The sequence below is a fragment of the Natrix helvetica genome (assembly GCF_964273705.1).
Source record: "Natrix helvetica genome assembly, chromosome: 16".
In the NCBI taxonomy this organism is placed as follows: Eukaryota; Metazoa; Chordata; class Lepidosauria; order Squamata; family Natricidae; genus Natrix; species Natrix helvetica.
Window position 1 is genome coordinate 6,621,651 of NC_138563.1, and position 12,984 is coordinate 6,634,634.

Below are 12,984 nucleotides of genomic sequence, written 5' to 3' on the forward strand. Positions count from 1 at the left end.
GGGAATGGAAGGAAAGGAGGGAGGAAAGGAGGTAAAGAAAGAATGGAAGGAAAGAAGAGGGAGGAAGGTAAAGAGAAAGGGAGGGAGGAAAGGAGGGTGGGACGTAAAGGAAAGAAGGACGGTAAAGAGAAAGGGAGGGGAGGAAAGAAAGGAGGGAGGTAAAAAGGAAAGGGAGGAAGGAAGGAAGATAATGAGAAATAACAGGATGGAAAAGGGAGAGAAGGAAGGGAAGGCGAAAAGAACGGACAGAAGGAAAAACCTAGAGACATTTGACAAGGAAGGTCGAATGGAAAGAAAGAAAAGGGAGGAATAGAGAGAACGAAGGAAGGAAAGAAAGAAAGGACAGAGAAAGCAAGGAAAGCGCTCCATCTGCCCCGTGGATCCCGGTCGTGGCAGGTGGGGAATCGCGCAGAGGCTCGCCCAGCGCAGCGGCTCCTGCCCCGCCGAGCCAGAGGCTGCGCTGCCTCCCGGGCCGCCCGGCGGGGCCCCTTTAAGCGGCTGCGGCGTCCTTGCGGGCGATCCGGGCGCAGCAGCAGCAGCAACCGCCGCAGACAAAAGGCCGGCGTGCAGCCGATAGGGCGCTGCAGCAGCCGCGGGGGCCGAGTGCCTCTGAGCATAGGCCGAGTGCCCCCCTACCCCCCCCCAATGGCCACGAGCTGCTCCCCGCCGGAGCCCCCGGCCGGCGGCCAGGCGTGCGCGCTGGAGGGGTTGCCCCCGCTGCCCAAAGGGCTGAGCGGCATCCTCAACTCCAGCGGCGGCTCGTGGCGCGAGATCCAGAAGGTCTACAGCAAGAAGTCGCGCATCCAGGACGACCTGCGCCAAGCCCAGGCGGCCCCCGCCGGGGAGAAGCCCCCGGCGACCCCCTTGCGACCCCCCAGGCCCGCCAACCTGGATGCCGCGCTGGCCGTGCTGCGGAAGGAGATGGTGAGCTATGCCCGGGGGCTTCTGATGGCTTTGCACCCCCCCCCCTCCCCAAAAGGCTCTCTGGGTTGGGGGTCCTTTCAAGATGCCCAGCTCTACTTAGGGCGAACCCCCCCCCCCTCACCTGAGCCCACCTTGCAGGGGTGGACGGTCAGAAAACACCCATTTCCCACCTTGCCCACCCCAAGGACTTAGGGTATTTATTTCCAGAGAAACAGAGTTGGAACGGGCCTTGGAGGTCATCTAGTCCAACCCCCCTCTGCCCCAAGCAGGAGACCCCTATGCCATTTCTGATAAAGGGCAGCCCAGTCTCTTTTTGAAAGCTTCCAGGGATGAAGCCCCTACAACTGCTGAATAATAGAATAATAACAGAATAAGAAGAATTGGAAGGGGCCTTGGAGGTCATCTAGTCCAACCCCCCTCCGCCCCAAGCAGGAGACCCCTACACCATTTCTGACAAACGGCAGTCCAGTCTCTTTTTGAAAGCTTCCAGGGATGAAGCCCCTACAACTGCTGAATAATAGAATAATAACAGAATAAGAAGAGTTGGGAGGGGCTTGGAGGTCATCTAGTCCAACCCCCTCTGCCCCAAGCAGGAGACCCTACACCATTTCTGACAGAGGGCAGTCCGGTTTCTTCTTGAAAGCCTCCAGGGATGAAGCTCCCACCACTTCCATTCGATCCATTCATTTCATTTCCACACCTCCCCTCACACCCTAAATTTGCCGCCACCCGTTTTCTTCACGGGGGGGGGGGGGAACGACAACACGAAAGCACCCCTTTTCCCACGGCTCACCCGGGTGCAAAGCAAACACTTTTTTTAAAAAAAGCGCCTTGCAAGGAATAGAGGCACCTTTGTAGGAGAGGCTGGGCTGGGAGGCTTTGAACCCGGGGTCGGTACGAGTTGGAAGCGGGGTGCTTCCCCCCCCCCCCAAAAAAATAATAATAATGAGAGAAGGCAGTTTGTGAAAAATTAGCCTGGGGCGTGGGAGGGGGCCGGCGTGTTCTGCAAGGGATCCCACTTGCCCCACAAAAGGCAAAGTTGCAGGTCTAAAATTAACCACTGGCATCATGCCAAGGTCTAAATTTGGTGCAGTGGGGGGCGGGGCCTTGGTTTATTTGATGTTATTTGTTTAGTTTCTCACCTTTGTGGTTTTTACAAATAACTCAAGGCAGAGAACATATCCAACAAAATTGGCTTCCTCCTTATTTTGCCCACAACAACAACCTTGTGAGGTGGGTTTGACAGACAGAGGAGGGTGGGGGGAAGAGAGAGAGAGAGATTGGCCAAGAACTCAGGACTCCTGGTGATTGGCCCAAAGTCACCCAACTGGTTTTCATGGCTAAGGCGGGACTAGAACTCACTGTCTCCTGGTGATTGGCCCAAAGTCACCCAACTGGCTTTCATGTCTAAGGCGGGACTAGAACTCACCGTCTCCTGCTGATTGGCCCAAAGTCACCCAACTGGCTTTCATGTCTAAGGCGGGACTAGAACTCACTGTCTCTTGGTGATTGGCCCAAAGTCACCCAACTGGCTTTCATGTCTAAGGCGGGACTAGAATTCACCGTCTCCTGGTGATTGGCCCAAAGTCACCCAACTGGCTTTTCTGCCAAGGTGGGACTAGAACTCACCATCTCCTGGTTTCTAAACTGGCGCCTCAACCAGTAGACCACATAGGATGGGTGTGGTTTCAGGGTTTAACCGTACAATAGCCCTGCAAGGTAGGCAAGGAAGAGGGGGAGAGCTGAGCAGGGACTTCATCCTCCCTGGGTCCCATGGTTGGTAATTTCAGGGCAGGGGGGTGCACCTGATTTCCCACCCCCCCAACCCCATCAATGCAGAGAGAGCTTTCAAATCAGCTGAATAATAGCTTCATTTGGGGAAGGGGCACCGTTGCCAGGCCATTGAACTCCTATATGATCGAACGTACACATTCATATTAGTAAATCTTAGTGTTTAAATGGGTAACATCCTAAGTCAAGATTTTGTTAACCACATGATTAATTCCCTGGGCGCTTTGCGTGCTTGCATACATATCAGCAACCTCCTGCTTGAGCAGAGGGATGGACTAGAAGACCTCCAAGATCCCTTCCAATTCTGTTATGCTGCTAAATAGACGGAGTTGTATTTCACCGGAAAGTTCAAACTTTCCAGAAACCTAAATAAAGAGTTTTAGAGAATGGAAAGTAGTTCGATCAGAGTCAGTCATGGTTTTCGACCCACTCCCCTAAAATAAATCAGAGTCAACAGGCACCCATAGACCGAGAATGGGCGGCATATAAATAAAAATAAAGTAAAGATGAGTGACTGAACTACAGACAGGATGGCAGTGTTCCCACAACTGGCTTGTCTCACCCGAAATGAGATCTTGGACATCGATGTTCAAAAGATGTTGAGACTCTAGAAAAAGTGCAGAGAAGAGCAACAAGCAATGAAATTAGATAGGGGAGGAAAAAATTAACCGTTCAAAACGTGTGCAGTACAAGGTGCTTCCACTAGAGGGTAGTAAAATCCCACAGAACTAATTTCAAAGTTTTGTGGATTTCAAAGCTGGGGCAGTTTGGCTGATTTTATTCTAAAAAAGCAAGATTGGCTAACTTTGGCAACTTTGAAACTTAAGGATTTCAACTCCCAGAATTCCCCAGCCAGCCGTTTTGTCCCATTTGCGGCTCACAAAACCACATCCAGCTTTATACCCCTTAGTTGTTTAGTTTTTGTTGGTTTGTTTTTTTATGGGACTTGAAGGTCAGCCCTCTTAAAGCATGCCGGCTGGGGGATTCTGGGAGTTGAAGTCCACCCCTCTTAAAGCATGCTGGCTGGGGGATTCTGGGAGGTGAAGTCCACCCATCTTAAAGCATGCTGGCTGGGGAATTCTGGGAGTTGAGGTCCACCCCTCTTAAAGCATGCTGGCTGGGGGATTCTGGGAGTTGAGGTCCACCCCTCTTAAAGCATGCTGACTGGGGAATTCTGGGAGATTTAGTCTAGACGTCTTAAAGAATTCTGGGAATTGAAGTCCACTTGTCTTACCTTTGTCAACATTGCCAAATACTAGAAAGATGCAGTTCTTGATCTGAGGCAGCGCTTTCCGGCTAAACGTCCCCCCCGGTTCGAATCCCGGCAGCTCCACAGCTCAAGATCTGCTTTCCGTCCCTTCTGCAGGTGGGACTCCGACAACTGGACATGTCCCTTCTTTGCCAGCTCTGGTCCCTGTACGAGTCCATCCAGGAGTTCAAGAGCCTCTTCCAAGACATGTCATCCTCGCTCCACTCGGAAGGCAGCATGGCTGCCGAAAACGGCTTCTCGGACGAGGAAGAAGATTTCGACCTGGATCCGTTAAGTCCGGATGGGCCCCGGGAAGCCCTTCCGGCCCAGCAGCTGCGTTTCCTTCATCCCCAAAACTCTCGGGATCAGTGGCTTAAGGACTCTTTCCATATTGCCATCTGAGCCGGGCGTGGAAAACCACATCGGGAAAGCCCAGCTGGGATTTTTGGATTGGAATAAGACATCCTGATTTTTGTTTTGTTTTGTTTTCTGGGAACGACCCGGCCTCTTTTCAGCTTTTGACTTCGTTCCTTTCCCCTGCTTCCCGGATCAGGTTTCCCTGGATAAATCGACAGGATTTCTTTGGCCTTTTCAAAAAGAGAGGGTTCGCAGGGATCCAATTTGGAGATTTTTCTCCCCGTTTTGGGATTGTCTTCGAAAAAAGCATCGGGAAAAACGCAGGGAAGGTCGAAATGTCACTGGGACATCACTTGAATTTCCTAAAAAAAATGCCTCTCCGTCTTCCGGCTTCTCTCCCCCGCCCGGCAAGGATCTGGGGTCTTTTTCCTCCAATTTCCAGAATTTTCAGCCCACGTGGAGGACAAGACCGCCGTCTGGAATTGGAAGCAGATTTGGGGAAATGGAAATGGGTTTTATTTATTCGGTCAATGGCCAGAAACACGGAGATACTTTGTGATGGATTTTTTCCTGGGAGCAAAACAGAGGATGGCTTTGTGTCCCTTCTTCAGGATGCCGGCCTCTCCTGGGCAAAAGTTGAGTTTATCCAATTTACCTGTCCTTGCGTGGAGATGCACGGGTCGCCTCTGAAGCTCTTTCGATATTTAGCGGATGAGAAAGGCCTGGCTGCACCTCTGCAAGATTCAGGCCTTCCCCTTGCCTCTTTCTCCTTCTTCCAAAACTGCCAGGTTTACTGGATGGAATTTGGGGGTGCTGGTCCTTTTTGCTCCCCTGCGGTACTAATGACATCCCCAAAAGGAGTTAAGAACTGCAGACAGTGGCCGAGACTTTTCCTTGTCCCAAAAGGCCTGGGTTTAATACCTTCCAATCTACCTAACAGGAATCATGAGGACTAGGAACTTAATTTCTTTTTGAAACAGGGATGGGCAGTCCAGCATGCATTCTGAGGATCCAAGCTTTGGACAAGGACCTTAAAACAAAAAACTATAGACACTTGTATTGCAAATGTATTTACTTTACTTTTACTTTTACTTTTCTATACTTTCCTACACTTTCCTACACTTTCCTATACTATACTTTCCTACACTTTACTTTTACTTTACTTTTACTTTACTTTTACTTTGCTTTTACTTTGCTTTTACTTTGCTTTTACTTTACTTTTACTTTACTTTTACTTTACTTTTACTTTACTTTTACTTTACTTTTACTTTACTTTTACTTTACTTTTACTTTACTTTTACTTTACTTTTACTTTTACTTTTACTTTACTTTTACTTTACTATACTTCACTTTACTTTTACTTTACTTTACTTTATACTTTCCTACACTTTACTTTTACTTTACTTCTACTTTACTTTTACTTTACTATACTTCACTTTACTTTTACTTTACTTTACTATACTTTCCTACACTTTACTTTACTTTTACTTTACTTCTACTTTACTTTTACTTTACTATACTTCACTTTACTTTTACTTTACTTTACTTTACTATACTTTCCTACACTTTCCTTTTTTTTTTTATTTTGCAGCAGAAACTTGCAAGAATGGGATGACTGGGTTAAAAATGTAGGGGAGATTGGGTGGGTTGAGGGGTGGGTGGGTGGGTGAAAACTCTTTAATGCACTTTCTTTTTGCATCTGGCATGTTGCTGCTGAAAACCTTTAGCATAAACATAGAATAGGACTGCCTGGGAGGTGTGAATTGCCCCCACCCCAGTGGATTTGATTTAGCTTTGATTTAGCATATCATGGTGGCTCAGGAGCTAAGAGGTTGAGCTTGTCGAGCAGAAAGGTCGGCAGCTCAGCGGTTCAAGTCCCTAGCGCCGCGTAATGGAGTGAGCTCCCGTGACTTGTCCCGGCTTCTGCCAACCTAGCGGTTCGAAGGCATGTAAAAAATGCAAGTAGAAAAATAGGAACCACCTTTGGTGGGAAGGGAAGAGCGTTCCGCGCGCCTTCGGTGTTGAATCATGCCGGCCACATGACCACGGAGATGTCTTCGGATAGCGCTGGCTCTTCGGCTTTGAAACGGAGATGAGCACCGCCCCCTAGAGTCGGGAACGGCTAGCACATACGTGCGAGGGGAACCTTTAACTTTACCAACATATCAGAGAAGCCATAGTTTTAAGCTCCGATTAAAGGCTTTGGATAAGACTTAAATTGTTAAGACTTAAAAAAGATTTGTGCAGTTTATTTAGCAAAGGGGTGTGCTTTGCACAAATGTGTGAGCCTGCCACAGGTAAGCCAGGCAAATAGGTTTTTTGCATGATGGTGTTAGCTTCCTTGTGGGGGGGGGGAGAATAACGCACCCCACTTTCTCCTCAACTGCACCCTGCGAAGAAATAGTTAGTGAGGAATGTTGCTATAGACAACATTTGTTTGGGGTTGTTTTTGGTTTGTTTGTTTTTTAAAATCTGGCCCATATTTCCTTGGTTGGATTTTATGACTGTCCTCCTGGCCCTCGCCGGGTTACCTTGGCTAAATATTTAATTGCATATGGTTTTCTGATAGTATGATGATGATGATGATGATGATGATGATGATGATGATGGGTCTTCAGAGGCTTGAAATAAATTCCGAGCGCGTTTGGGAAGAGGATAATGGGTTGCAAAAGTTTTGCTTCTCCTCCTTCCCATCCTTTGACGTGTTGGGAGAAATGTCCATCTGGGTTAAAATGGGGAGAAAGACACCGGAAACACGGAGGCTGCTTGGAAAGATGGTTTAATGGTGGCCAGGACCACATGGGGTTTTTTGGTCCTGGAGGGGGGAAAGAGAGAGAGAGAGAGAAAGTGACAGAGAGAGACACACAGAGAGAGACACAGAGACAGAGAGAGAGACACACACACACAGAGACACAGAGAGCGATAGACAGAGAGAGAGAGAAAGTGACAGAGAGAGAGAGAGACAGAAAGAGAGACAGACAGACAGAGTGATTTATATCATTTCTTGGGCCCTGCCTTGGAGCTTCCTGTTCCTGTGTAAGATATGTATCCTGATTGGTTGTCAGACTCCCATGGGGACATACAGGGGTAACTTTATAGTGTCCTGAGTCCCAAGCTTGGTTGATCCTTGCTGGGTGATGTAATCTCCCCACGGGCCATGTGATGAGTTCTGTTGCTAGATGGGCAGAGGGCGAATCCTACCTGTGTTGGATCTTGGGTGAGGGCTTTTGCTTATGAATAGACCTAGCTATCTCTTTATCTCTTGAGTCCGGACATCTGCTGTGGGCTTTTGAGGAGGGTGGGGGCTGTTAAGAGTGAGTCTGCTTCCTGCCTCTTAAAAAAACCCACTTTTCTCCATTTCTCATCCAGGGAAAATATAATATTCTGCCTGTTTAATATTTCCTAGAATATTTCATTCTTCTGGGAGAGAAGAAGACAAAGTTGGATAGCTAATGAATATTTTGGGAAGTTGGATGGGCCATTTTTCCCCCCACCATCCACGGCAGCAAAAGGGGGAGAAGCGCAAGAAATAAAGGGACCGTCTCTTGACCAAAGGGCCGGAGTGTATTCCATTCCAAGCCGCGAGTTCTTAGCTTGCAGAGTGACGGGAATCACAACGGAAAGTAAGGCTTGCAAAAGCCCTTGCGGTGACCTGGATCTCATTTAAAACATCAGGGTGGATTTCTGGAGGGTAAAAATCTGTTTCAGCCGTGGACGAATCTGTCTCCAGGTGTGGTGGCTGCTTCAGGATAAAACAGATTGAGATGAACAGAGTTGGAAGGGACCTTGTAGGCCATCTAGTCCAACCCCTATGTCCAAGCAGGAGACCCTACATTTCCGACAGAGGGCAGTCCAGTCTCTTCTTGAAAGCCTCCGGGGATGAAGCTCCCACAACTTCCGAAGTCAACTTCTGTTCCATGGGTTGATGGTTCTCCCTGTCAAAAAATTCCTCCTTATTTCCAGGTTGAATCTCTCCTTGGACAGTTTCCATCCATTCTTCCTTGTCTGGCTTTCAGATGCTTTGGAAAATAGCTTGACCCTTTCTTCTTTGGGGGCAGCCCCTCAAATATTGGAAGATGCTCTCCTGTCTCCCCTGGTCCTTCTCTTCAGTAGACTAACCATGCCCATTTCCTGCAACCGTTCATCGTATGTTTTAGCCTTCAGTCCCCTCATCATCCTGGTTGCTCTTCTCTGCACTTTTTCTAGAGTCTCAACCTCTTTTTTATAGTGCGGTGACCACAACTGGATGCAGGACTCTAGGTGTGGTCTTACTAGGGCTTTATAAAATGGTATTAGTACCTAACTTGATTGTATCCTTCTGTTAATGCAGTTTAGGATTGCATTGGCTTTTTTGGCTGCTGGCTCTTATTTAGCTGGTTGTCCACTAAGACTCCAAGATGCCTATCAGAGTTACTGCTATTAAGTCTGGTTTCATCTAGTCTATATATGTCCTTCTGGTTTTTCTTGCCTAAGTGGAAGACCTCACTTTTTTCTACGTTGGATTTCATTTTGTTAGCTAGGGCCCAGGGTTCAAGTCTCTCAAGATCCATCTGGATCTGTCTTCTGGAGTGTTGGCTATTCCTTCCAGCTTAGTATCATCTGCACATTTCGTAAGTTCCCCTTCTAAACAGCTGGAACGCCAAGATTCAAGGCGTTCCACATTTGATTTTCGTCCTCCTCCATCCCCTGCTTTTCAGGAGTGGGGAAGGCCAGCTGTGACCCGGAAATCTACTCTGTGCATGCTCAGAGGCGCTGTTTACATTCTCCATTTTCATTTTGCACCCTAGCCAACAGATTTTAAGGAGCCCCGGTTTGAATGAACTTTTACCTCCTTGTCCTGGATTTGTTTCCACCTCTGGAGCACAAAAGCTTCCTGGGCCATTGTCTGTGGTTTCCTGTTGTGTTTGCAGTGCACAGAACAGCCACAATGGGACTTGGGTTGGGCGAAATCTGGGTTTCTCAAAGTTGAAAACAAACAGAAGGGTGAACTTCAACTCCCAGATTTCCCCGGCCAGCAAGTATGCATATCTGGGAGTTGAAGTCCACACATCTTAAAAGTTGAACAAGACGAGAATCTTTGCTCCGATTACAGATAGTTTTTAAACTTACGACCCAAACGGAGCCCAAAGTTTCTGTTACTAAGCAGGACAGTTGTTCAGTGAATTTTGCCCCGTTTTACAACCTTCCTTGCCATCGCTGTTAAGGGAATCCCTGGAGTGCTGAAGTTAGCCACACAGTCGCTAAGCGAACCTGGCTTCCCCCTTGTCTTTGCTTGTCAAAAGGTCGCAAAAGGGGATCGCCTGACCCTGGGGCAGGCAGCCGTCATAAATAGGAGTCAGTGGCCAAGCGCCTGAATTTTGATCACATGGCCACGGGGAATGCCACAACGGTCGTAAGTGTGAAAAAAATGGTCCTCCCTTGGACTCTTGGATTTCTCTCTCAACGCACCAAACCGGGGCGAAAAATTTCTCTCGTCATCTCGAAAAAGCAAAGTTTCTCAGGAGCCACACCCATCTTTTGCATTCGGTTTTTGGCTTCCTCCTTTTCTTTTCTTTTCTTTTTCAGGGAAATGACTCATCGTTCTCAGCCTGGGCCAATTTTTTAAAAAAGAAAAGATGTGGATCCTGAGCGGTGCCAAGTTAGAGGGAAAGAGAGGCGAAGAATTCCACGTGAGGGCAGAGGTGCCCTCTCCTTCCTGTCGGACGTCAAAGATCCTCAGTCTTTGGGCCACATGGCTCCCAGGATGGGGAAATGTATAATAAACTAGGCGAGAACCTGCCGTTGCCCGGGTATTTATTTATAGGGGGGAAATATCCGGACCAAGCGGAATTTCTAATGTTGGATTTTCCCCCTTACCAGAGGGATCCCCCTGGTGGAGTACTTTGAAACCGTTACCATGGCAGCTCCACTGCGCTGTACGGTAGAAGCCATTTTACAGCCTTACAGTAGAAGCCATCTTAAGGCACAACAGGCTGTATCTTAACGGAATACACACCCCGAGGGGCGTTAGGGGTGTCTTACCCCTATTTGTTTCCAAAGAGTAAGTCATCCGTCTACCAAGTTTGGCTGAAATTGCTCGAGGCGTTCCAGGGTTATGCTGGAATGCACACACACAAACACACACAGAGCCGTTGTTATATATAGAAGGGGGAGGAGGCGAAGAAGAACCCCCCCCCCTTCTTGGTGGCAGCTCCTCAAATATTGGAAGACAGCTATCATGTAGGAGAAGAAGCAATGGGTGGAAATTTATCAAGGAGACAAGCAACCTAGAGCTAAGGAGACATTTCCTGACGGCGAGAAGAATTAATCAGTGGAACAGCTTGCCACCAGAAGTTGTGAATGCTCCAACACTGGAAGTTTTGAAGAAGAGATTGGACATCCATTGGTCTGAAACGGTATAGGGTTTCCTGCCTAAGCAGGGGGTTGGACTAGAAGACCTCCAAGATCCCTTCCAACTTCTCTTCTGTATTTTTACTCTAGATTCTCTTCCAAGTCTGGCACTCTGTTGTTATAAATTTCATATATCATCTATTTGTGTTTGAACATACACAGACACCCACTCAACCCCAACCCTTTGGGGAGGGCGTATCCGGAGAAGTATCTGTCCCTCAGTTGCTAAATTTGGGGGCATGACGGCCACGTCCATCCGGGAGCAAAGCTGGAATCCAGGATCGGCTTACAGGTTCTTTATTTATCTCGCCGGAGCCAGAAACGAAGCCTCCGAAAAGGCAGAAACGAGGGAAGGAAGGAAGGAGGGAGGGAAAAAAAAAAAGAGGCAAGGCCGTCTCGAAAGGAGTTTTTTATTTTGATGTATGTGTATTTCTTTGCATCCTCCTGTGCACGTATACATACTGGCGTTTTTTTTTTCTTCCTTTCCAAACGGCTGCCAAAACAATAAAATCCAGGAAGCTCCCTATGACCTCATGCTTTCCATCAGAGGGAGTCAGCATGCAAGGAAAAGGCTGGGGAGGAAGGAGGAAAAACAAGAAGCCAACGCAGGCCAGTAGGCCGGCACTCTTAGGCCCGTGTTTACACAACACCCTTGACCCGGTTACCGAATTAAAGCAATATTCAGTCACCTGGAGTTTTTAAAAGTAAATCGGCTGCGTTGATGCTTTGGCTTGCCTTGAACAGAGCAGGTTTTAAATTTAAGTATCTCCAGTGATTTTCCTGGACACATGGATGTTTCTGGGAGGGTTTTTTTTGGGGGGGGGACTTCCCAGCAAACCTGGGATTTCCTTGCGGCCTCCTGTCCGGCTCCGATGGGGGGGAGGGGACTCCATTTCTTGTGGGTTGGACTAGATGACTTCCAAGGTTCCTTTCAACTCTCTTATTCCATTCCATTCTATTCCATTCAATATTTTACATTTTATTCTATTATTTTACAGAATAACAGAATAACGTTCTATTCTATTTTATACTATATTTTCTATTCGATATTTTACATTCTATTCTATTATTTTACGGAATAACAGAATAACATTTTATTCCATTCTATACTATATTTTCTATTCTATTCTATAGTTTACATTTTATTCTATTATTTTACAGAATAACAGAATAACATTCTAATCCATACTCTATATTCTATTCTATTCTGTAGTTTATATTCTACTCTATATTACATTCTCTATTCTATTCTATACTATACATTCTATTCTATACTATATTTTCTATTGTATTCTATACTATACATTCTATTCTATACTATATTTTCTATTTATTCTATACTATACATTCTATTCTATACTATATTTTCTATTTATTCTATAGTTTACATTTTATTCTATTATTTTACAGAATAACAGAATGACATTCTATTCCATACTCTATATTCTATTCTATTCTGTAGTTTACATTCCACTCTATACTACATTTTCTATTCTATTCCATAGTTTACATTCTATTCTATACTATACATTCTATTCTATACTACATTTGCTATTCTATTCTATAGTTTACATTTTATTCTATTATTTTACAGAATAACAGAATGACATTCTATTCCATACTCTATATTCTATTCTATTCTGTAGTTTACATTCCACTCTATACTACATTTTCTATTCTATTCCATAGTTTACATTCTATTCTATGCTATATTTTCTATTCTATTCTATACTATACATTCTATTCTATACTACATTTGCTATTCTATTCTATAGTTTACATTTTATTCTATTATTTTACAGAATAACAGAATGACATTCTATTCTATTCTATTTATTCTATTCTATTTTATTCTATTCTATTCTCCTCTTATCCTCTCTTCTCTTCTCAATAGTTGTAGCATGAGGTATCCCCCCCCAAAAGTTAAAAGTTATTCTTCTGTTATTCTTGCGGGGAACTCCCGTCGGAGGGGGCGTGGCGTCTCCCCCGTCCACGCCCCCTCTCGGCCCCTCCCCTTTCCTGGGCCCCGCCCCCTCCCTCCCGGAGCTCCGCCGCGCCTCCTTCCCGCCCTCCTGGCAACTTTCTGGCTTCTCCGTCGCCGGGACTTCCTCGCTGTGGGGCAGCCGTTCCTGAGGCGCCGGGCATGGGGCGGCGGTGAGAGGACCAACCGTGGGGGGGCCATGAGCTCCGTCTGGAAGCGGCTGCAGCGGGTCGGCAAGCGGGCCGCCAAGTTCCGCTTCGTCGCCTGCTACCAGGAGCTGGTGGTGGAGTGC

The 12,984-nt window shown here is 46.7% G+C and overlaps 2 protein-coding genes across 3 annotated transcripts in view; both read left to right on the forward strand.

Moving 5' to 3' along the window:
- Window positions 1–214: 214 nt before the first annotated feature.
- On the forward strand, window positions 215–5,572 carry FAM89B (family with sequence similarity 89 member B). Its single transcript, XM_081968382.1, has 2 exons — window positions 215–924; window positions 4,082–5,572. Exons 1-2 carry the CDS (start codon window positions 646–648, stop codon window positions 4,364–4,366), a joined length of 564 nt encoding a protein of 187 aa, XP_081824508.1. The 5' UTR covers window positions 215–645; the 3' UTR covers window positions 4,367–5,572.
- Window positions 5,573–12,770: 7,198 nt separating this feature from the next.
- The window catches only part of EHBP1L1 (EH domain binding protein 1 like 1), a 45,046-nt gene continuing 44,832 nt past the window's right edge, over window positions 12,771–12,984 (forward strand). Inside the window, exon 1 of one of the 2 annotated variants that reach the window (XM_081968497.1) lies at window positions 12,771–12,984. This exon is cut by the window's right edge and continues 11 nt beyond it. In XM_081968497.1, coding sequence (XP_081824623.1) covers window positions 12,892–12,984 — 93 coding nt within the window. In that variant the 5' untranslated portion in view covers window positions 12,771–12,891. The other variant, XM_081968496.1, reaches the window with a different exon arrangement.

What these genes read in the sequence shown, in the direction of transcription:
- FAM89B (XM_081968382.1), top strand. Translation starts at nt 646, where the DNA reads ATGGCCACGAGCTGCTCCCCGCCGGAGCCCCCGGCCGGCGGCCAGGCG. An exon ending in CCGTGCTGCGGAAGGAGATG is followed by an intron (nt 925 to 4,081) that starts GTGAGCTATGCC and finishes TCCCTTCTGCAG; the next exon opens with GTGGGACTCCGACAACTGGA.